The sequence below is a fragment of the Pseudophryne corroboree genome, chromosome 1 (assembly GCF_028390025.1).
Source record: "Pseudophryne corroboree isolate aPseCor3 chromosome 1, aPseCor3.hap2, whole genome shotgun sequence".
Classification (NCBI taxonomy): Eukaryota; Metazoa; Chordata; class Amphibia; order Anura; family Myobatrachidae; genus Pseudophryne; species Pseudophryne corroboree.
The window spans coordinates 693317794-693342573 of NC_086444.1; the positions used below are offsets into that span (position 1 = coordinate 693317794).

Here is a 24780-nt window from a genome sequence, read left to right on the forward strand (position 1 = left end):
TTACCACAGGTAGACTCCAATTAAGCTGTAGGAACATCTCAATGATGAGCAGTGAAACAGGATGCACCTGAGCTCAATTTTGAGCTTCATGGCAAAGGCTGTGAATACTTATGTATATGTAAATTCTTAGTTTATTTTTAATAAATTAGCAAAAATCACACAAAAAAACTTTGAACGTTGTCATTATGGGATATTATGTGTAGAATTTTGAGTGAAAAAATGAATATATTCCATTTTGGAATAAGGCTGTAATATAACAAAATGTGGAAAAAGCGAAGCTTTGTGAATACTTTCCGGATGCACTGTAGATATGTCAGATTTCTATATTGCCAGTTACAAGTTCTTATGTGCCCATACTGTATATACCTTTTTTCTGAGACACATAATAATGTCGATATGCGGGTAACCCGCAGCAGGGTGCTGGTGACAGTATACCGACAAGGTTAAAATGCAGCTTAAAGAATATAACAGTGTCGGCTGCTAACTAAACGTGCTGGTACATGTACAGTATGCTTACACTTTATACTGCCCTCAAAGTGCAAACAGTAGATCCTGCATTTGTATGTAAACATAGACATTGTATGTAGCAAACAAACACTAGCAGTTTTGTTTTTAAATTGATGTTTAGAATTAAGCTGAAATACGCCATTACAACTAAATCTCTGAAGAAAAGTTATCTGCCATCTGCCCCACCTGCAGTGCGACATTTTGTCAGTGATTTTTTTTTATTTTTTTTTATTTGCAGCTAATTCTGCCTTTATAATTGTTATCTCCTTAATTGGTCAGATGACTTTTTTAAGTGACTAAATGATCATAAAGGCTTACACACCTTTTCTCTAACGTCCTAGTGGATGCTGGGGACTCCGTAAGGACCATGGGGAAATAGACGGGCTCCGCAGGAGACGGGGCACTCTAAGAAAGAATTAGGACTACTGGTGTGCACTGGCTCCTCCCTCTATGCCCCTCCTCCAGACCTCAGTTAGAATATGTGCCCGGCCGAGCTGGGTGCACTTTAGTGAGCTCTCCTGAGCTTGCTAATAAGAAAGTATTTTGTTAGGTTTTTTATTTTCAGAGAGATCTGCTGGCAACAGACTCTCTGCTACGTGGGACTGAGGGGAGAGAAGCAAACCTACTAACTGCGGATAGGTTGCGCTTCTTAGGCTACTGGACACCATTAGCTCCAGAGGGATCGAACACAGGAACTCAACCTTGGTCGTCCGTTCCCGGAGCCGCGCCGCCGTCCCCCTCGCAGAGCCAGAAGACAGAAGACGGCGAGTGAAGCAAGAAGACATCAAAATCGGCGGCAGAAGACTCCTGTCTTCATATGAGGTAGCGCACAGCACTGCAGCTGTGCGCCATTGCGCCCACACTAACCCACACACTCCGGTCACTGTAGGGTGCAGGGGGGGGGGGTGGGCGCCCTGCGCAGCAATTGAGTACCTCCTGGCAAAATAGAGCATATATACAGCTGGGCACTGTATACATGCATGAGCCCCCGCCATTATTTTACACAAAATCGCGAGACAGAAGCCCGCCGCTGAGGGGGCGGGGCTTCTTCCTCAGCACTCACCAGCGCCATTTTCTCTCCACAGCTCCGCTGAGAGGAAGCTCCCCAGGCTCTCCCCTGCAGAAGCACGATAGAAGAGGGTGAAAAGAGAGGGGGGGCACATACATTTGGCGTAAAAACAAGATATACAGCAGCTACTGGGTTACCACTACGTTACTGTGTGATTCCTGGGTCATATAGCGCTGGGGTGTGTGCTGGCATACTCTCTCTCTCTGTCTCTCCAAAGGGCCTTGTGGGAGAACTGTCTTCAAATAGAGCATCCCCTGTGTGTGTGGTGTGTCTGTACGCGTGTGTCGACATGTCTGAGGTAAAAGGCTCCCCTAAAGAGGAGATAGAGCAAATATGTGTGTGAGGGTGTCTCCGTCGACAACGCCGACACCTGTTGGATATGTGTAATTAAGTGCCGAGGTGAATTTCTTGCACAAAAGATTAGAGAACAGATAGGAAATCTACCCATGTCTGTCCCTCTGTCGCAGAGACCATCAGTGTCTCTCAATGCTCACTATCCAAAATAATAAACACTGATGTCGACACGGAGATTGACTCTAGGGTCGACTACGATAATACAAAGTTACAGCCAAAATGGCAGAAAAGTATTCAATATATGATTATTGTAATAAAAGATGATTTGCATATCACTGATGACTCATCTGTCCCTGACACAAGGGTACACATGTTTAAGGGGAAGAAAGCTGAGGTAAATTTCCCTCCTCTCATGAGGAAAAAGAGCGGGAATCTCCAGACAAGAGACTGCAGTTTCCCACAAAGAATTCTCAGGCAGTATCCTTTCCCCACTAGGGCCAGGATGTGATGGGAATCTTCCCCTAGGGTGTCACGTTTGCCCAAAAGGTAACCTGTCGTAACAGCTATTCTCAGGGATCCTGCAGATAGCGTGCACATTCTGGTACACTACTCAGACTGGCGATTGTGTCGGCATGGGTTTATAGCGCTGGGGCAGAGTGGACAGGTACCTTATCAGCAGAGATTGAGACCCTAGTATGTAGATATATATATATATATATATATATATATATATATATATATATATATATATATATATATAGATATATGTGTATATAGATATGTGTGTGTGTGTGTGTGTGTGTGTGTGTGTGTGTGTGTGTGTGTGTATATATATATATATATATATATATATATATATATATATAATAAATAAATAAAACATGCCCAAAGAGACCTGAGTATACTGGGTCCTAGAGACAAAGCTATGTCGATTTCTGCTTGACGTGTCCTGTAGAATATGCAATGGACAGATGATGCCGACTTAAGAGGCATATGGAAGGGTTCTCGGACCTGGTCTCCACAGCTATAGCTGGTAATTCTGTTGTTTTGCCTTATATTCCTGCACAGCCTAGGAAAGCGCGACATTATCAAATGCAGCCTTTAGAACAAAGAAACAAGAAAGTCCGAGGTGCGTCCTTTCTTGCCAGAGGCGGGGGCAGAGGAAAGAAGCTGCACAACACAGCTAGGTCCCAGGAACAGAAGTCCTCCCCGGCCTCTACAAAAATCCACCGCATGTCGCTGGAGCTCCACAGGCGGAGCTAGGCCCGGTGGGGGCACGCCTGCGTAAGTTCAGCCACAAGTGGGTTCACTCCCTGTTAGGTCCCTGGGCAATAGATATTGGGGTCAATTCTATTCGGCAACTAAAGAATAGCGCCGGGAATTAGCTCCCGACGCTATTCAATTCTGCTACTAGTTGCCCGCAATTGTCGGGAATTCTTCTCTCATCCCCGGGGGATGAGAGAAGAAACCCGACAAAAGTGCTGCCTCGCGGCCGGCGCGAGGCTGATTCTGTCGGGAATCAGCCTCGCGCCGGGTAGTTAAGTCGGAGAATGCCCGTTCTCCCGACAAAACTACCTGTTAAGTCGGCGAGAACGGGACATCGCCGACTTAACTTTAGCTGAATTGAATAGCGTCGGGAGCTAATTCCCGGCGCTATTCTTTAGTTGCCGAATAGAATTGACCCCATTGTGTCTCAGGGATGCAAGCTGGACTTTGAGAAGATGCCCCCTCACCGACGGCCCTGCCGGCTTCCCCCCACGAGAGGGAAACAGTGGTAACTGCAATTCACAAATTGTATCTTCAGCAGGTGGTGGTCAAGGTTCCCCTCCTTCAACAGGGAAAGGGTTATTATTCGACCATGTTTGTAGTACCGAAACCGGACGGTTCGGTCTGAACCATATTGAATTTAAAATTCCTGAACATATACCTGAAAAGGTTCAAGTTCAAGATGGAATCGCTCAGAGCGGTCATCGCAAGCCTGGAAGGGGGGGATTATATGGTGTCTCGGGACATAAAGGATGCATACCTTCATGTCCCCATTTATCCACCTCATCAGGCGTACCTCAGATTTGTGGTACAGGATTGTCATTACCCATTCCAGACGTTGCCGTTTGGTCTGTCCACGGCACCGAGAATATTTACCAAGGTAATGGCAGAAATGATGATGCTTCTACGAAAGCAAGGAGTTACAATTATCCCATACTTGGACGAACTCCTCATAAAGGCGAGGTCCAGAGAGCAGTTGCTGATCAGCGTAGCACACTCTCGGGAGGTGTTGCAACAGCACGGCTGGGTTCTGAATATTCCAAAGTCGCAGCTGATTCCTACGACGCGTCTGCCCTTCTTGGGCATGATACTGGACACAGACCAGAAGAAGGTTTTTGTCCCGGCGGAGAAGGCTCAGGAGCTCGGGACTCTGGTCAGAGGCCTCTTAAAACCAAAACAGGTGTCGGTGCATCAATGCACGCGAGTCCTGGGAAAGATGGTGGCGTCATACGAAGCCATTCCCTTCGGCAGGTTCCATGCGAGGACCTGTCAGTGGGATCTGTTGGACAGGTGGTCCGGATCGCATCTTCAGATGCAGCGGCTGATCACCCTATCCCCCAGGGCCAGGGTGTCTCTTCTGTGGTGGCTGCAGAGTGCTCACCTTATCGAGGGTCGCAGGTTCGGCATTCAGGAGGCTTGTCTGCACATCAATATCCTGGAACTAAGGGCCATATACAACGCCTTAAGTCAAGCAGAGCCTCTGCTTCGCTACCAACCGGTGCTGATTCAAGCAGACAACATCACCGCAGTGGCTCATGTAAACCGCCAAGGCGGCACAAGGAGCAGGGTGGCGATGGCGGAAGCCACCAGAATTCTTCGCGGGGCGGAGAATCACGTAAAAGCACTGTTAGCAGTGTTCATTTCGGGAGTTGACAACTGGGAAGCAGACTTCCTCAGCAGGCACAACCTCCACCCGGGAGAGTGGGGACTTCATCAAGAAGTCTTCACACAGATTACAAGTCGTTGGGAACTGCCACAGGTGGACATGATGGCATCCCGCCTCAACAAAAAGCTACAAATGTATTGCGCCAGGTCAAGAGACCCTCAGGCGATAGCTGTGGACGCACTAGTGACACCGTGGGTGTTCCAGTCGGTTTATGTATTTCCTCCTCTTCCTCTCATACCCAAGGTGCTGAGAATCGTAAGAAAAAGAGGAGTGAGAACAATACTCATTGTTCCGGTTTGGCCAAGAAGGACTTGGTATCCGGAATTGCAAGAAATGCTCACAGAGGACCCATGGCCTCTGCCTCTCAGACAGGATCTGTTGCAACAGGGGCCCTGTCTGTTCCAAGACTTACCGCGGCTGCGTTTGACGGCATGGCGGTTGAACGCCGGATCCTAGCAGAAAAAGGCATTCCGGATGAGGTTATTCCTACGCTAATAAAGGCTAGGAAGGACGTGACGGCTAAGCATTATCACCGTATATGGCGAAAATATGTTGCTTGGTGTGAGGCCAGGAATGCCCCTACGGAGGAATTCCATCTGGGCCGTTTCCTTCACTTCCTACAGTCGGGAGTGACTTTGGGCTTAAAATGGGGGTCCATTGAGGTCCAGATTTCAGCCCTATCCATTTTCTTTCAAAAGGAACTGGTTTCTCTTCCTGAAGTTCAGACGTTTGTAAAGGGAGTGCTGCATATTCAGCCCCTTTTGTGCCACCAGTGGCACCTTGGGATCTTAACGTGGTGTTGAGTTTCATGAAATCACACTGGTTTGAGCCACTTAAAAACGTGGAGTTGAAATATCTCACGTGGAAGGTGGTCATGCAGTTGGCCTTAGCTTTGGCTAGGCGTGTGTCAGAATTGGCGGCTTTGTCACATAAAAGCCCCTATCTGGTTTTCCATATGGACAGGGCAGAATTACGGACTCGTCCGCACTTTCTGCCAAAAGTGGTGTCCTCTTTTCATTTGAACCAACCTATTGTGGTGCCTGCGGCTACTCGTGACTTGGAGGATGCCAAGTTACTATAGGTGGTCAGGGCTTGGAAGGTTTATGTAGCCAGAACGGCTGGAGTCAGGAAAACTGAGTCGTTGTTTATCCTGTATGCATCCAACAAGCTGGGTGCTCCTGCTTCAAAGCAAACTATTGCTCGCTGGATCTGTAACACGATTCAGCAGGCTCATTTTGCGGCTGGATTGCCGCCTCCAAAATCAGTAAAAGCCCATTCCACAAGGAAGGTGGGCTCTTCTTGGGCGGCTGCCCGAGGGGTCTCGGCATTACAGCTTTGCCGAGCAGCTACTAGGTCGGGTTCAAACACTTTTTTGCAAAATTCTACAAGTTTGATACCCTGGCTGAGGAGGACCTTGTGTTTGCTCATTCGGTGCTGCAGAGTCATCCGCACTCTCCCGCCCGTTTGGGAGCTTTGGTATAATCCCCATGGTCCTTACGGAGTCCCCAGCATCCACTAGGACGTTCGAGAAAATAAGATTTTACTCACCGGTAAATCTTTTTCTCGTAGTCCGTAGTGGATGCTGGGCGCCCGTCCCAAGTGCGGACTTATTCTGCAATGCTTGTATATAGTTATTGCTTACATAAGGGTTATGTTATGGTTGCATCAGGTTGGTCTGATGCTCTGTTGTTGTTCATACTGTTAACTGGGTAAGTTTATCACGAGTTATACGGTGTGATTGGTGTGGCTGGTATGAGTCTAACCCTGGATTCCAAAATCCTTTCCTTGTACTGTCAGCTATTCCCGGCACAGTTTCCTTAACTGAGGTCTGGAGGAGGGACATAGAGGGAGGAGCCAGTGCACACCAGTAGTCCTAATTCTTTCTTAGAGTGCCCTGTCTCCTGCGGAGCCCGTCTATTTCCCCATGGTCCTTACGGAGTCCCCAGCATCCACTACGGACTACGAGAAATAGATTTACCGGTAAGTAAAATCTTATTTTTTATTTTCTGACAGCTAGCCAGACATTTTCATTCCTCGCGTAACTTGGTTATTAACCACTTAGCTGACTATTTCTCTTACGTCCTAGAGTATGCTGGGGACTCCGTAAGGACCATGGGGATAGACGGGCTCCGCAGGAGACATGGACACTTTAAGAAAGACTTTAGGTATGGGTGTGCACTGGCTACTCCCTCTATGCCCCTCCTCCAGACCTCAGTTTACTACTGTGCCCAGAGGAGACTGGGTGCATTACAGGGAGCTCTCCTGAGTTTCCTGTCAAAGTATTTTGTTAGGTTTTTTATTTTCAGGGAGCCTGCTGGCAACAGACTCCCTGCATCGAGGGACTGAGGGGAGAGAAGCAGGCCTACTTCTGTGAGTTTCAAGGCTCTGCTTCTTAGGCTACTGGACACCATTAGCTCCAGAGGGATCGGTACGCAGGTCTCACCCTCGCCGTCCGTCCCAGAGACGCGCCGCCGTCCTCCTCACAGAGACGGAAGATAGAAGCCGGGTGAGTATGAGAAGAAAAGAAGACTTCAAAGGCGGGAGAAGACTTCATGATCTTCACTGAGGTAACGCACAGCGGTCAAGCTGTGCGCCATTGCTCCCATACACCTCACACACGGCAGTCACTGTAAGGGCGCAGGGGTCGCGCCCTGGGCAGCATATAAACCTCTTTCTGGCAAAAATAGACATATATACAGTTGGGCACTGTATATATAATGAGACCCCGCCAGTTTCAGTATATTTGAGCGGGACAGAAGCCTGCCGCCGAGGGGGCGGGGCTTCTCCCTCAGCACTCGCCAGCGCCATTTTCTCCACAGCACAGCGCTGAGAGGAAGCTCCCCGGACTCTCCCCTGCTTAACCACGGTGAAAGAGGGTTTTGAAGAAGAGGGGGGGCACATAATTTGGCGCATTTATACATGTACAAACAGCGGTACTGGGTAAACATATATTTATATTGTGTTTTTTCCTGGGTCATATAGCGCTGGGTGTGTGCTGGCATACTCTGTCTCTCCAAAGGGCCTTGTGGGGGAACTGTCTTCAGATAAGAGGATTCCCTGTGTGTGTGGTGTCGGTACGCGTGTGTCGACATGTCTGAGGTAGAAGGCTTTCAGGGGGAGGAGGAGGAGGAGAGAATGAGTGTGGTGTCTCCGTTGACAACGCAGACACCTGACTGGATGGATATGTGGAAGGTTTTAAGTGCTGATGTAAATTTATTGCACAAAAGATTAGACAAAGCTGAAGATAGGGAACAGCCAGGGAGTCAACCCATGTCTGTCCCTATGTCGCAGGGACCTTCGGGGTCTCAAAAGCGCCCACTATCCCAAATTGTAGACACAGATACCGACACGGATTCTGACTCCAGTGTTGACTACGATGATGCAAAATTACAGCCAAAAGTGGCTAAATGTATTCGATATATGATCATTGCAATAAAAGATGTTTTGCATATCACAGAGGAACCCCCTGTCCCTGACACGAGGGTACACATGTATAAGGGGAAGAAACCCGAGGTAATCTTTCCCCCCCTCACATGAGTTGAATGAATTATGTAAAAAAGCTTGGGAATCTCCAGACAAAAAACTGCAGATTCCCAAAAGGATTCTTACGGCGTATCCTTTCCCGCCAACGGACAGGATACGGTGGGAATCCTCTCCTAAGGTGGATAAGGCATTAACACGCTTATCCAAAAAGGTAGCGCTGCCATCCCAAGATACGGCTACCCTCAGGGACCCTACTGACCGCAAGCAGGAGGTTATCTTGAAGTTCATTTACACACATTCTGGTACCTTACTCAGACCGGCGATTGCGTCGGCCTGGGTTTGTAGCGCGGTAGCAGCATGGACAGATACCTTATCAGCGGATATTGAGACCCTAGATAAGGATACCATTTTATTGACCCTGGGGCATATAAAAGATGCGGTCTTATATAGGAGAGATGCTCAAAGAGACATTAGTCTTCTGGGTTCTAGAATCAACGCGATGTCCATTTCTGCTAGACGAGTCCTAGACTGGTCCCGGCAATGGACCGGTGATGCCGACTCAAAGAGGCATATGGAGGTTTTACCTTACAAGGGTGAGGAATTGTTTGGGGAAGGTCTCTCGGACCTGGTCTCCACAGCTACAGCTGGTAAATCAAATTTTTTACCTTATATTCCCTCACAGCCTAAGAAAGCGCCACATTATCAAATGCAGTCCTTTCGATCACAAAGAAACAAAGTACGAGGTGCGTCCTTTCTTGGCAGAGGAAAAAAGCTGCATAACACAGCTAGTTCCCAGGAACAGAAGTCCTCCCCGGCCTCTGCAAAATCCACCGCATGACGCTGGGGCTCCGCTACAGGAGTCCGCCCCAGTGGGGGCACGTCTTCGAGTTTTCAGCCACATCTGAGTTCACTCACAGGTGGATCCCTGGGCAGTAGAAATTGTTTCCCAGGGTTACAAGCTGGAATTCGAAGAGGTGCCTCCTCGACGGTTTTTCAAATCGGCCCTACCAGCTTCTCCCCCGGAAAGGGAGATAGTGTTAAATGCAATTCACAAATTGTATCTTCAACAGGTGGTGGTCAAGGTTCCCCTGCTTCAACAAGGGAGGGGATATTACTCAACCCTATTTGTGGTCCCGAAACCGGACGGTTCGGTCAGACCCATTTTAAATTTAAAATCCCTGAACCTATACTTGAAGAGGTTCAAGTTCAAGATGGAATCGCTCAGAGCGGTCATCGCCAGCCTGGAAGGGGGGGATTTTATGGTATCTCTGGACATAAAAGATGCATACCTTCATGTTCCCATTTATTCACCTCATCAGGCGTACCTGAGATTTGCAGTACAGGATTGTCATTACCAATTTCAGACGTTGCCGTTTGGGCTTTCCACGGCCCCGAGAATTTTCACCAAGGTAATGGCGGAAATGATGGTGCTCCTGCGCAAGCAAGGTGGCACAATTATCCCGTACTTGGACGATCTCCTCATAAAAGCGAGATCAAGAGAGCAGTTACTGAACAGTGTGTCACTTTCACTGAAGGTGTTACAGCAACATGGCTGGATTCTCCATATCCCGAAGTCGCAGTTGGTTCCTACGACTAGTCTGACCTTCTTGGGCTTGATTCTGGATACAGACCAGAAAAAGGTTTATCTTCCGATAGAAAAAGCTCAGGAACTCGTGACTCTGGTCAGGAACTTATTGAAGCCAAAACAGGTGTCAGTGCACCACTGCACTCGAGTCCTTGGAAAGATGGTGGCATCATACGAAGCCATTCCCTTCGGCAGGTTCCATGCGAGGACTTTCCAATGGGACCTATTGGACAAGTGGTCCGGGTCACATCTACAAATGCATCGATTGATCACCCTGTCCCCCAGAGCCAGGGTATCTCTCCTGTGGTGGCTGCAGAGTGCTCACCTTCTAGAGGGACGCAGGTTCGGCATTCAGGACTGGATCCTGGTGACCACGGGGACGCGAGCCTCCGAGGTTGGGGAGCAGTCACGCAGGGAAGAAACTTCCAAGGTCTTTGGTCAAGTCAAGAGACTTGTCTTCACATCAACATCCTGGAACTGAGGGCCATATACAACGCCCTACGTCAAGCGGAGACCTTACTGCGCGACCGACCAGTTCTGATCCAGTCAGACAACCTCACCGCAGTGGCTCATGTAAACCGCCAGGGCGGCACAAGGAGCAGAGTGGCAATGGCGGAAGCCGCCAGGATTCTTCGCTGGGCGGAAAATCATGTGAGAGCACTGTCAGCAGTGTTCATTCCGGGAGTGGACAACTGGGAAGCAGACTTCCTCAGCAGACACGACCTGCATCCAGGAGAGTGGGGACTTCATCAGGAAGTCTTCGCACAGATTGCAAGTCAGTGGGGACTGCCCCAGATAGACATGATGGCATCCCGCCTCAACAAAAAGCTGCAGAGATATTGCGCCAGATCAAAAGACCCTCAGGCGGTAGCTGTAGACGCCCTAGTGACACCGTGGGTGTTCCAGTCGGTCTATGTGTTTCCTCCTCTTCCTCTCATCCCAAAGGTGTTGAGAATAATAAGAAAAAGAGGAGTACAGACAATTCTCATAGTTCCAGATTGGCCACGAAGGACCTGGTATCCGGATCTACTGGAAATGCTCACAGAAGATCCATGGCCTCTTCCTCTACGACAGGACCTGTTGCAACAGGGGCCCTGTCTGTTCCAAGACTTACCGCGACTGCGTTTGACGGCATGGCGGTTGAACGCCGGATCCTAGCGGAAAAGGGCATTCCGGATCAGGTCATTCCTACTCTGATAAAGGCTAGGAAGGACGTGACAGCTAAACATTATCACCGTATATGGCGAAAATATGTTGCTTGGTGTGAGGCCAGGAATGCTCCTCCGGAAGAATTCCATCTGGGCCGTTTCCTTCACTTCCTACAAACTGGAGTGAATTTGGACCTATAATTAGGCTCCATTAAGGTTCAGATTTCGTCCTTTATCCATTTTCTTTCAAAAGGAATTGGCTTCTCTCCCAGAAGTACAGACTTTTGTAAAGGGAGTGCTGCATATTCAGCCTCCTTTTGTACCTCCGGTGGCACCTTGGGACCTTAACGTGGTTTTGAGTTTCCTTAAGTCACACTGGTTTGAACCACTTAAAACGGTGGAGTTGAAATATCTCACTTGGAAAGTGGTCATGTTGTTAGCCTTGGCTTCGGCTAGGCGAGTTTCGGAATTGGCGGCTTTGTCTCATAAAAGCCCCTATCTAGTTTTCCATATGGATAGAGCGGAATTGCGGACCTGCCCTCAATTCTTGCCTAAGGTGGTGTCATCTTTTCATATGAACCAACCTATTGTCGTACCTGTGGCTACGCGCGACTTGGAGGATTCAGAGTCCCTTGATGTAGTCAGGGCTTTGAAAATTTACATGGCCAGAACGGCTAGAGTCGGGAAAACAGAAGCACTGTTTGTCCTATATGCGACCAACAAGGTTGGCGCCCCTGCTTCAAAGCAGACTATTGCTCGCTGGATCTGTAACACGATTCAGCAGGCTCATTCCACGGCTGGATTGCCGTTGCCAAAATCGGTCAAGGCTCATTCCACAAGGAAGGTGGGCTCTTCTTGGGCGGCTGCCCGAGGGGTCTCGGCACTACAGCTGTGCCGAGCTTCTACTTGGTTGGGTTCAAACACCTTTGCAAAGTTCTACAAGTTTGATACCCTGGCTGAGGAGGACCTACTGTTAGCTTAATCGGTGCTGCAGAGTCATCCGCACTCTCCCACCCGTTTGGGAGCTTTGGTATAATCCCCATGGTCCTTACGGAGTCCCCAGCATCCTCTAGAACGTAAGAGAAAATAAGATTTTAAACCTACCGGTAAATCTTTTTCTCGTAGTCCGTAGAGGATGCTGGGCGCCTGTCCCAAGTGCGGACTACTTCTGCAAGACTTGTACAGGTTGAGTATCCCTTATCCAAAATGCTTGGGACCAGAGGTATTTTGGATATGGGATTTTTCCGTATTTTGGAATAATTGCATACCATCATGATATATCATGGTGATGGGACCCAAGTCTAAGAACAGAATGCATTAATGTTACATATACACCTTATACACAAAGCCTGAAGGTCATTTTAGCCAATATTTTTTATAAATTTGTGCATTAAACAAAGTGTGTCTACATTCACACAATTCATTTACGTTTCATATACACCTTATACACACAGCCTGAACGTCATTTATTACAATATTTTTAATAACTTTGTGTATTAAACAAAGTTTGTGTACATTGAGCCATCAAAAAACAAAGGTTTCACTATCCCACTCTCACTCAAAAAAGTCCGTATTTCGGAATATTCCGTATTTCGGAATATTTGGGTATGGGATACTCAACCTGTATATAGTTATTGCTTACATAAGGGTTATGTTATAGTTTTCATCGGTCTTGGACTGATGATATGTTGTTTTCATACTGTTAACTGGTTAGTATATCACAAGTTATACGGTGTGATTGGTGTGGCTGGTATGAATCTTGCCCTTGGATTAACAAAATCCTTTCCTCGTACTGTCCGTCTCCTCTGGGCACAGTTTCTCTAACTGAGGTCTCGAGGAGGGGCATAGAGGGAGGAGCCAGTGCACACCCATACCTAAAGTCTTTCTTAAAGTGCCCATGTCTCCTGCGGAGCCCGTCTATCCCCATGGTCCTTACGGAGTCCCCAGCATCCTCTACGGACTACGAGAAAAAGATTTACCGGTAGGTTTAAAATCTTATTTTTTCCCTTCAAAACTGTTCAGAAAATTAAATTTTTTTTATTTAAAAGAGTTTTTAAGAAGATTTTTAAATATTATATGTTGCACATCTGCAGAACGGATCTCCTCGTCAAAAATTGAGGGACATAGTGAGTGGCGCTGTCGTATGTGTATTGAATCCCAAAAGCTAGGCTCAGACTGATATAATTTTATTGGTTCTGGGTTTTAGACTCCCCTTCCTGTAACATCAACCTACCTTGCCATCAGGATTATTCTGTTCTAATTCTATATTTAGACTTTATTCTAAGACGGAGCATTATAGGTAGATGAGCTTATCTCCCAAATAAGCCAGACTAGCCTGTAGCTCCTCTAGATACTATAATAATGGTGGTATTATTATTATTATTATTATTATTATTTATTATTATTATAAGATCATCTTCAATTAGTGCAAATGTTTGCAAAGTCTGTTAAACCAAGCCATTGTCTGAGTAAAAAAACAAAAAACTTTCCCATTTAATATATTCCACTGTGCCTTATCAAGTGTTTTCTTTGTATTGTTAAACTCTTATGGCTTCTTTTATCATTATTTAGGTTTACTAATTTATACAGTTTTTCTCTACCCAGTACTGAAGAAGCGTCTGGTAAAATTGGTTGTGAATTTTCTCTTTTATTTCCGGGCAGATGAGGAGGAGGTATGACAATGCAAATATTTACTTTTCATGTCACTATGAGAGCTGTGGGCCCTACACATTCAGCGATATGCCGCCGAGGTGGCCCACGGGCGACCCAGCAGCAGAGGGGGGAGGAGGAGAGTAACGTTTCGCCCGGCCCCATAGCAATGCATGCTAACATGGATGAGATTGTTCATATTGGCATGCAGGTATAAGCGACCCGGCACCGAGAGCGTTCCTATCTTTCACTGGTATCCCTTAATGTGTAGGGCCTATAACTCCTAATTGCTAATGACAGAGTGCTGTAAGTGCACATTGCTGGTGGTGGCTGCTGGCTATATTTGTAGCAGGAATCATTTTGTGTCCTTGAAAATTGTTTAAAATGCATGAGTAGAAGGTGTGTGCTTGCATATACATACCCAGTATTGGAAGATTTGGAGATTCAGGACAGAGGTGCCTGACTGCAACATGCTGGGGTCATGACCATGTTACAGAGGGCATGCCCACATCTCTGGTGTGTGTGTGTGTGTTTACCAAAAACACACAATACCACTTAATTTGCATGTTTCTATCTGCTTTCTCTGATTGCCACTGTCCTGCCACAATCTGGGTGGTTAGAAAGTATGTATATTAAAGTTTCCCCCTCTCCATCCTGCTTACCAACTGACGTTTTGTTTCCCCTGTATCTTGAGAGAAAGTCATAGTCCCCTCATCACTTGACTCTCTCCCCTCCCTTCTCCACTATCTCCCTCCTTGGGTGGGATGTATCACGCATCGCATTTTGATTGCAATTTGAGCTGTCCCTGCTCGCGATGTGTGTGCTTCTGGATTTATGGCCCATGAGTCTGTCTATGCATGCGTCTAGTGATACGCACACTGCGGGGGGTGCTGGGAGGGATCTGATTGTATCCATCTCGACAAGAAAATGTGAAAGACTCCCATAGGCTTCTATAAGACAATGCATTTCCCACAACATCCAAGCCCCGGAATCAATCACATTCCGGGACTTGGTGCATGTGCAGTGCGCGGCCAAACCTCCGTAAATGGCATTTATGGAGGTTTGGCCGCGTCATTCCCCTTCATCTCGCCCCTTCTGCCTGATCCCATCTTGCCCACCTCCTCCATCTCATCAGGCACTGTCCTCTGCCTTCTAGCATGCTTTTGTCTCCCATATTCTTACAAAAATCTAGCCTTGTTCCTAACACTCTTTCCAACTACTGACCCATCTCTCTCCTTCCAAACTCCTTGAGCATATTGGTGGTCATTCCGAGTTGTTCGCTCGTTGACGATTTTCGCTATATTGCGATTCGTCGCTTAATGCGCATGCGCAAGGTTCGCAGAGCGCATGCGCTTAGTTATTTCTCTAACGTCCTAGTGGATGCTGGGGACTCCGTCAGGACCATGGGGATAGCGGGCTCCGCAGGAGACAGGGCACATCTAAAAAGCTTTTTAGGTCACATGGTGTGTACTGGCTCCTCCCCCTATGACCCTCCTCCAAGCCTCAGTTAGGTTTTTGTGCCCGTCCGAGAAGGGTGCAAACTGGATGGCTCTCTTAAGGAGCTATTTAGTAAAGTTTTTTTTTAGGTTTCTAATCAGTGATTCCTGCTGGCGACAGGATCACTGCAACGAGGGACTTAGGGGAGAGACTGGCAACTCACCTGCGTGCAGGAGGATTGAAGTCTTAGGCTACTGGACACTGAGCTCCAGAGGGAGTCGGAACACAGGTCAGCCTGGGGTTCGTCCCGGAGCCGCGCCGCCGATCCCCCTTACAGACGCTGAAGAAAGACGGCGGAACGGAGGTCCGGAAACAGGCGGCAGAAGACTTCACAGTCTTCAGAGAGGTAGCGCACAGCACTGCAGCTGTGCGCCATTGTTGTCACACGGCTCACTGACACGGTCACGGAGGGTGCAGGGCGCTGCTGGGGGCGCCCTGGGCAGCAATATAAATACCTATTTGGCAAATAAATACATCACATATAGCCATTAAGGCTATATGTATGTATTTTAACCCAGGCCAGTTATTAAAAAACCGGGAGGAAAAGCCCGCCGAAAAGGGGGCGGAGCTTATTCTCCTCAGCACTCAGCGCCATTTTCCTGATCAGCTCCGCTGGTGAGGAAGGCTCCCACTCTCCCCTGCACTGCACTACAGAAACAGGGTTAAAAGAGAAGGGGGGCATAAATTGGCGATATAATGATATATTAAGAGCGCATATATAGAAACAACACCTTCTAGGGTTGTTATATACATTATAGCGCTTTTGGTGTGTGCTGGCAAACTCTCCCTCTGTCTCCCCAAAGGGCTAGTGGGTCCTGTCCTCTATCAGAGCATTCCCTGTGTGTGTGCTGTATGTCGGTACGTGTGTGTCGACATGTATGAGGAAAATGTTGGTGAGGAGGCGGAGCAAATTGCCTGTAATGTTGATGTCACTCTCTAGGGAGTCGACACCGGAATGGATGGTCTACTTATGGAATTACGTGATAATGTCAACACGCTGCAAGACGGTTGACGACATGAGATGGCCGGCGGACAAATTAGTACCGGTCCAGGCGTCTCAGACACCGTCAGGGGCTTGTAAAAACGCCCATTTACCTCAGTCGGTCGACAGACACAGACATGGACACTGACCCCAGTGTCGACGGTGAAGAAACATACGTAATTTTCCTTTAGGGCCACGAGTTACATGTTAAGGGCAATGAAGGAGCTGTTACATATTTCTGATACTACAAGTACCACAAATAAGGGTATTTTGTAGGGTGTGAATAAACTACTTGTAGTTTTGCCTGAATCAGATAAATTAAATGAAGTGTGTGATGATACGTGGGGTTCCTCCGATAGAAAGTTATGGGCGGTATACCCTTTCCCGCCAGAAGTAAGGGCGAGTTGGGAAACACACCTTAGGGTGGATAAGGCGCTCACACGCTTATAAAAACATGGCGTTACCGTCTCTAGATACGGCCGCCCTCAAGAAGCCAGCTGATAGGAAGCTGAAAAATATCATGACAGTATATACACACATACTGGTGTTATACTACGACCAGCAATCGCCTCAGCCTGGATGTGCAGCGCTGAGGGGGCTTGGTCGGATTTCCTGACTGAAAATTTTGATACCCTTGACAGGGACAAGATTTTATTGACTATAGAGCATTTTAAGGATGCATTTCTATATATGCGTGATGCGCAGAGGGATATTTGCATTCTGGCATCAAGAGTAAATGTGATTTACATATCTGCCAGACGAAGACACGACAGTGGTCAGGTGAGGCAGATTCCAGACGGCATGTGGAAGTATTGCCGTATAAAGGGGCGGTCCATCGGACCTGGTGGCCATGGCAACAGCTGAAAAATCCACTTTTTGTTACCCCGAATCACATATCGGCAAAAAAGGACAGTCTTTTCAGTCTCAGTCCTTTCGTCCCCATAGGGGCAGGCGGGCAAAGGCCAGTCATATCTGCCCAGGGGTAGAGGAAAGGGAAGAAGACTGCAGCAAGCAGCCCATTCCCAGGAACAGAAGCCCCTCACAGCTTCTGCCAAGTCCGCAGCATAACGCTGGGGCCGTACAAGCGGACTCAGGTGCGGTAGGGGGTCATCTCAAGAGTTTCAGTACGCAGGGGGCTCACTCGCAAGGGAACTCCGGGATCCTACATGTAGTATCCCAGGTGTACATTGGAAATTCGAGACATCTCCCCCTCACACAATTCACAGGCTGTATTCCCAGCAGGTGATAATCAAAGTACCCCTCTTACAACATGGAAGGGGGTAGTATCCCACACTATATTGTGGTACTGAAGCCAACCGGCTCGGTGAGATCTGAAATATTTGAACACTTACATACAAGCGTTCAAATCAAGATGGAGTCACTCAGAGCAGTGATAGCGAACCAGGAAGAAGGGGACGATATGGTGTCACTGGATATCAGGGACGCTTACCTACAGGTCCAAATTTGCCCTTCTCACCAAGGGTACTTCAGGTTCCTGGTACAGAACTGTCACTATCAGTTCAGACGCTGCCGTTTGGGTTGTCCACGGCGCCCCGGGTCTTTACCAAGGTAATGGCCGGAATGATGATTTTTCTTAAAAGGAAACATGGACGCTTTCCTGATAAGGGCAAGGTCCAGAGAACAGTTGGAGGTCGGAGTAGCACTATCTTAAGTAGTTCTACGTCAGCACGAGTGGATTCTAAATATTCCAAAATCGCAGCTTTTTCCGATGACACGTCTACTGTTCATAGGGATGATTCTGGACACAGTCCAGAAAAACGTGTTTCTCCCAGTGGAGAAAGCCAGGGAGTTCTCCGAGCTAATCGGGATCCTCCTAAAACCAGGAAAAGTGTCAGTGCATCATTGCACAAGAGTCCTGGTAAAAATGGTGGCTTATTACGAAGCAATTCCATTCGGCAGATTTCCCGCAAGAACTCTTCGGTGGGATCTGCTGGACAAATGGTCCGGATCGCATCCTCAGATGCATCAGCGGATAACCCTATATCCAAGGACAAGGGTGTCTCTCCTGTGGTGATTACAGAGTGCTCATCTTCTAGAGGGCCGCAGATTTGGCATTCAGGATTGGATGCCGGTGACCACGGAGGCCAGCCTGAGAGGCTGGAGAACAGTCACACAGGGAAAAAATTTCCAGGGAAGTGTGATTAAGTCTGGAGAATTCTCTCTGCATAAATAAGCTTAGAGTAAATTTATAAGGCTCTAAACTTAGCAAGACCTCTGCTTCAAGGTCAGCCGGTATTGATCCAGTGGGATAACATCACGGCAGTCGCCCACGTAAACAGAAAGGGCGGCACAAGAAGCAGGAGGGCAGTGACAAAACTGCAAGGATTTTTCGCTAGGCGGAAAATCATGTGATAGCACTGTCAGCAGTGTTCTTTCCGGGAGTGGACGACTGGGAAGCAGACTTCCTCAGCAGGCATGACCTCCACCCGGGAGAGTGGAAACTTCATAGGGAAGTTTTTCAGCATGATTGTGGACCGTTGGCAAAGACCAAAGGTGGACATGATAGCGTCCCGCCCGAAAAACGGGACAGGTATTCCGCCAGGTCATGAGACCTTCAGGCGATAGCTGTGGATGTTCTGGTAACACCGTGGGTGTACCAGTCAGTGTATGGGTTCCCTCCTCTGTTTCTCATAACCAAGGTATTGAGAATTATAAGACATAGAGGAGTATGAACTATACTAGTGGCTCCGGATGGGCCAAGAGGGACTTGGTACCCGGAGCTTCAAGAGATGCTCACAGAGGACTAAGGGCCTGGGGAGCTAAGAAGGGACTTGCTTCAGCAAGTACCATGTCTTTTCCAAGAATTACCGCGGCTGCGTTTGACGGCATGGCGGTTGAATACCGGATTCTGAAGGGAAAAAGGCATTCCATAAGAGGTCATACCTACCTTGGTCAAAGCCAGGAAGGAGGTGACCGCACAACGTCATCACCACATGTGGTGAAAATATGTTGCGTGGGTAAGGCCAGGAAGGCTCCACGAAGGAAATTCAACTAGGTCGATTCTGCACTTCCTGAAAACAGGAGTGTTTTGAGTCTCAAATTGGGGTTCATTAAGATTTAAATTTCGGCCCTGTAGATTTTCTTCCAGAAAAAATTGACTTCAGTTCCTGAAGTCCAGATTGTAAAGGGTGTATTCCATATACAGTTCTTTTGTGCCTCTAGGGGCACCGTGAGATCTCAACATAGTGTTGGGATTCCTTAAAATCATATTGGTTTGAACCGCTCAAATCTGTGGATTTGAAATATCTCACATGGAAAGTGACCATGCTGTTGACCAATATCTCACATGGAAAGTGACCATGTTGTTAGTCCTGGCCTCGGCCAGGCGATTGTCAAAAAGAATGGGCGGTTTTGTTTTACAAAAGCCCATATTAGAACTTTCCATTTGAACAGGGCAGAACTGGGACTCGTCTCCAGTTTCTTCCTAAAGGGGTGTCAGCGTTGTCACCTGAAACAACCTATTGTGGTGCCTGCGGCTACTGGGGACTTGGAGGACTCCAAGTTACTAGACGTTGTCAGGGCACTAAAAATATATATATATATATATATATATATATATATATATATAGTTAGGACGGCTGGAGTCAGAAAGTCTGACTTGCTGTTTATATTGTATGCACCCAACAAGCTGGGTGCTCCTGCTTCTAAGCAGTCTATTGCACGCTAGATTTGTAGTACAATTCAGCTTGCACATTCTGTGGCAGGCCTGCCACAGCCGAAATATGTAGATGCCCATTCCACAAGGAAGGTGGCCTCATCCTGGGCGGCTGCCCGAGGAGTCTCGGCATTATAACTTTGCCGAGCAGCTACGTGGTCAGGGGAGAACACGTTTGTAAAATTTTACAAATTTGATACTCTGGCTAAAGAGGACCTGGAGTTCTCTCATTCGGTGCTGCAGAGTCATCCGCACTTTCCCGCCCGTTTGGGAGCTTTGGTATAATCCCCATGGTCCTGACGGAGTCCCCAGCATCCACTAGGACGTTAGAGAAAATAAGAATTTACTTACCGATAATTCTATTTCTCGTAGTCCGTAGTGGATGCTGGGCGCCCATCCCAAGTGCGGATTGTCTGCAATGCTTGTACATAGTTATTGTTACAAAAATCGGGTTATTACTATTGTTGTGAGCCATTTTTTCAGAGGCTACTTCGTTTTGTTATCATACTGTTAACTGGGTTCAGATCACAAGTTGTACGGTGTGATTGGTGTGGCTGGTATGAGTCTTACCCGGGATTCAAGATCCTTCCTTATTGTGTACGCTCGTCCGGGCACAGTACCTAACTGAGGCTTGGAGGAGGGTCATAGGGGGAGGAGCCAGTACACACCATGTGACCTAAAAAGCTTTTTAGATGTGCCCTGTCTCCTGCGGAGCCCGCTATCCCCATGGTCCTGACGGAGTCCCCAGCATCCACTACGGACTACGAGAAATAGAATTATCGGTAAGTAAATTCTTATTTTTACACAAAAGTTAGGTATTTTACTCACGGCATAACGAGGAATTTTCATCGTTCTGGTGATCGTACTGTGATTGACAGGAAGTGGGTGTTTCTGGGCGGAAACTGCCCATTTTCTGGGCGTGTGCGAAAAAACGCTGGCGTTTCTGGGAAAAACGCGGGAGTGTCTGAAGAAACGGGGGAGTGTCTGGGCGAACGCTGGGTGTGTTTGTGACGTCAAACCAGAAACGAAACTGACTGAGCTGATCGCAATGGCTGAGTAAGTCTGGAGCTACTCAGAAACTGCTAAGAAATTTCTATTAGCAATTGTGCTAATCTTTCGTTCGCTATTCTGCTAAGCTAAGATACACTCCCAGAGTGCGGCAGCTTAGCGTGTGCAATGCTGCTAAAAGCAGCTAGCGAGCGAACAACTCGGAATGAGGGCCATTGTCTGCAGCTAGTCTCTTAAGTAAGAGAAGGAAAAGCACATGATAATCAGTCACCCAGACGGAATGGATTGCAAAATACAAAATGCGATAGAATGTTACAGGATTTACTATAAAAATTAGTTACAAGCGACTGTATTAATGTTTAGTCTAGCTACATATATTCAGGTGTAATAGCAATAATAAGCTGTAAAAATTGGTTTTATTCACAGATGTAAAATAAATCAAATCAAAGCCTAAAAATATTAGTAATGTTAGAAAGCGTTAAAACATGGTTGATCAAGGTTTCTAATACATGATTACATTTAAAAAATAAATAAATGTAACTGAATTTTTTTTTTCTACCATGCTGTGAGAAAGAAACTGAACATTCACTAATAAATGTTAGTTTTAGAATGCTTCCAACAAATTTCTGGAAATTCTGAATTCCAGTTTGGAAGGATGGCTGAGGCCAGTAATACCCCTTTTAGACATGCTCTAAATTCCCGGGATTTTGCACATGAACGCGCATCATCCCGGGAATTTGGTATGTCTGAAAGGCACCGACTCGGGAACGTGATCCGGGTCGCCAACCCTGCAATTGACCAGGGGTTTTCCCGGGACTCAAGTCCCGGAAAGACAATCCGGCTTAGGTCTGAAAGGTGCGACCCGGGAATTTGCTCCCAGGTCGCACCTGATTGGCGGGGCTGCCTGGAGGAGGCCGGAGTTAAGAGGGGGGATGCGCCGGCTGCTGTAGTCCGTGCTGCTGTGAGTAGTTGAAGCAGCCGGCGCAGCCAACAAACAGGTCTGCAGTGAGAGTGTGTGTGTGTGTATATATATATGTGTATATATATATATATATATATATATATGTGTGTGTGTGTGTGTGTGTGTGTGTGTGTGTGTGTGTGTGTGTGTGTGTGTGTGTGTGTGTGTGTGTGTGTATATATATATATATATATATATATATATATATATATATATATTTCTCTGACGTCCTAGTGGATGCTGGGACTCCGTCAGGACCATGGGGATTAGCGGCTCCGCAGGAGACAGGGCACAAACATAAAAGCTTTAGGACTAGGTGGTGTGCACTGGCTCCTCCCCCTATGACCCTCCTCCAAGCCTCAGTTAGGTTTTTGTGCCCGTCCGAGCAGGGTGCAATCTAGGTGGCTCTCCTAAAGAGCTGCTTAGAAAAAGTTATTAGGTTTTTTATTTTCAGTGAGTCCTGCTGGCAACAGGCTCACTGCAACGAGGGACTTAGGGGAGAAGAAGTGAACTCACCTGCGTGCAGGATGGATTGGCTTCTTAGGCTACTGGACACCATTAGCTCCAGAGGGATCGAACACAGGCCCAGCCATGGAGTCCGGTCCCGGAGCCGCGCCGCCGACCCCCTTGCAGATGCCGAAAAGTGAAGAGGTCCAGAAACCGGCGGCAGAAGACTTTTCAGTCTTCATGAGGTAGCGCACAGCACTGCAGCTGTGCGCCATTGTTGTCAGCACACTTCACACCAGCGGTCACTGAGGGTGCAGGGCGCTGGGGGGGGGGCGCCCTGGGCAGCAATGAGAATACCTTGTTCTGGCTAAAAATACATCACATATAGCCCCTGGGGCTATATGGATGTATTTAACCCCTGCCAGGTCTCACAAACCGGGAGAAGAGCCCGCCGAAATAGGGGGCGGGGCCTATCTCCTCAGCACACAGCGCCATTTTCCTGCACAGCTCCGCTGCGAGGAAGGCTCCCAGGACTCTCCCCTGCACTGCACTACAGAAACAAACAGAGAGGGGGGGCACTTTTTTGGCGATATTGATATATTAAGCTGCTATAAAGGAAACAACACTTCTGTAGGGTTGTTCCTATATATTTATAGCGCTTGGGTGTGTGCTGGCAAACTCTCCCTCTGTCTCCCCAAAGGGCTAGTGGGGTCCTGTCTTCGATAAGAGCATTCCCTGTGTGTCTGCTGTGTGTCGGTACGTGTGTGTCGACATGTATGAGGACGATGTTGGTGTGGAGGCGGAGCAATTGCCGGTAATGGTGAGGTCACCCCCTAGGGAGTCGACACCGGAATGGATGGCTTTGTTTATGGAATTACGTGATAATGTCAGCACGTTACAAAAATCAGTTGACGACATGAGACGGCCGGCAAACCAGTTAGTACCTGTCCAGGCGTCTCAGACACCGTCAGGGGCTGTAAAACGCCCTTTACCTCAGTCGGTCGACACAGACCCAGACACCGAATCTAGTGTCGACGGTGAAGAAACAAACGTATTTTCCAGTAGGGCCACACGTTATATGATCACGGCAATGAAGGAGGCTTTGCATATCTCTGATACTGCAAGTACCACAAAAAGGGGTATTATGTGGGGTCTGAAAAAACTACCTGTAGTTTTTCCTGAATCAGAGGAATTGAATGAAGTGTGTGATGAAGCGTGGGTTACCCCGATAGAAAACTGCTAATTTCAAAGAAGTTATTGGCATTATATCCTTTCCCGCCAGAGGTTAGGGCGCGCTGGGAAACACCCCCTAGGGTGGATAAGGCACTCACACGCTTATCAAAACAAGTGGCGTTACCGTCTCCTGAAACGGCCGCCCTCAAGGATCCAGCTGATAGGAGGCTGGAAACTACCCTGAAAAGTATATACACTCATACTGGTGTTATACTGCGACCAGCCATCGCCTCAGCATGGATGTGCAGTGCTGGGGTGGTTTGGTCGGATTCCCTGACTGAAAATATTGATACCCTGGATAGGGACAGTATTTTATTGACTATAGAGCAATTAAAGGATGCTTTTCTTTATATGCGAGATGCTCAGAGGGATATTTGCACTCTGGCATCGAGAGTAAGTGCGATGTCCATATCTGCCAGAAGAAGTTTATGGACGCGACAGTGGTCCGGTGATGCGGATTCCAAACGGCATATGGAAGTATTGCCGTATAAAGGGGAGGAATTATTTGGGGTCGGTCTATCGGATTTGGTGGCCACGGCAACAGCCGGGAAATCCACCTTTTTACCTCAGGTCCCCTCCCAACAGAAAAAGACACCGTCTTTTCAGCCGCAGTCCTTTCGTTCCTATAAGAACAAGCGGGCAAAAGGACAGTCATATCTGCCCCGAGGCAAAGGAAAGGGTAAGAGAGTGCACCAAGCAGCTCCCTCCCAGGAGCAGAAGCCCTCCCCGGCTTCTGCAAAGCCCTCTGCATGACGTTGGGGCTTTACAAGCGGACTCAGGGGCGGTGGGGGGTCGACTCAAGAATTTCAGCGCACAGTGGGCTCACTCACAGGTGGACCCCTGGATCCTGCAGGTAGTATCTCAGGGTTACAGGTTGGAATTCGAGAAGTCTCCCCCTCGCCGGTTCCTAAAGTCTGCTCTGCCAACGTCTCCCTCAGACAGGGCGACGGTATTGGAAGCCATTCACAAGCTGTATTCTCAGCAGGTGATAGTCAAGGTACCCCTCCTACAACAGGGAAAGGGGTATTATTCCACACTATTTGTGGTACCGAAGCCGGATGGCTCGGTAAGACCTATTCTAAATCTGAAATCTTTGAACCTGTACATACAAAAATTCAAGTTCAAGATGGAGTCACTCAGAGCAGTGATAGCGAATCTGGAAGAAGGGGACTTTATGGTGTCCCTGGACATCAAGGATGCTTACCTGCATGTCCCAATTTGCCCTTCACATCAAGGGTACCTCAGGTTCGTGGTGCAAAACTGTCATTATCAGTTTCAGACGCTGCCGTTTGGATTGTCCACGGCACCT

The 24780-nt window shown here is 47.8% G+C and overlaps 1 protein-coding gene across 2 annotated transcripts in view; it reads left to right on the plus strand.

Annotated features, from left to right (window-relative positions):
- Positions 1-24780, plus strand: part of PLEKHJ1 (pleckstrin homology domain containing J1) — an 81605-nt gene that overhangs the window by 26183 nt on the left and 30642 nt on the right. Inside the window, exon 2 of one of the 2 annotated variants that reach the window (XM_063914789.1) lies at positions 13608-13690. In XM_063914789.1, coding sequence (XP_063770859.1) covers positions 13608-13690 — 83 coding nt within the window. The remainder of the gene's footprint in view (positions 1-13607; positions 13691-24780) is intronic. The other variant, XM_063914791.1, reaches the window with a different exon arrangement.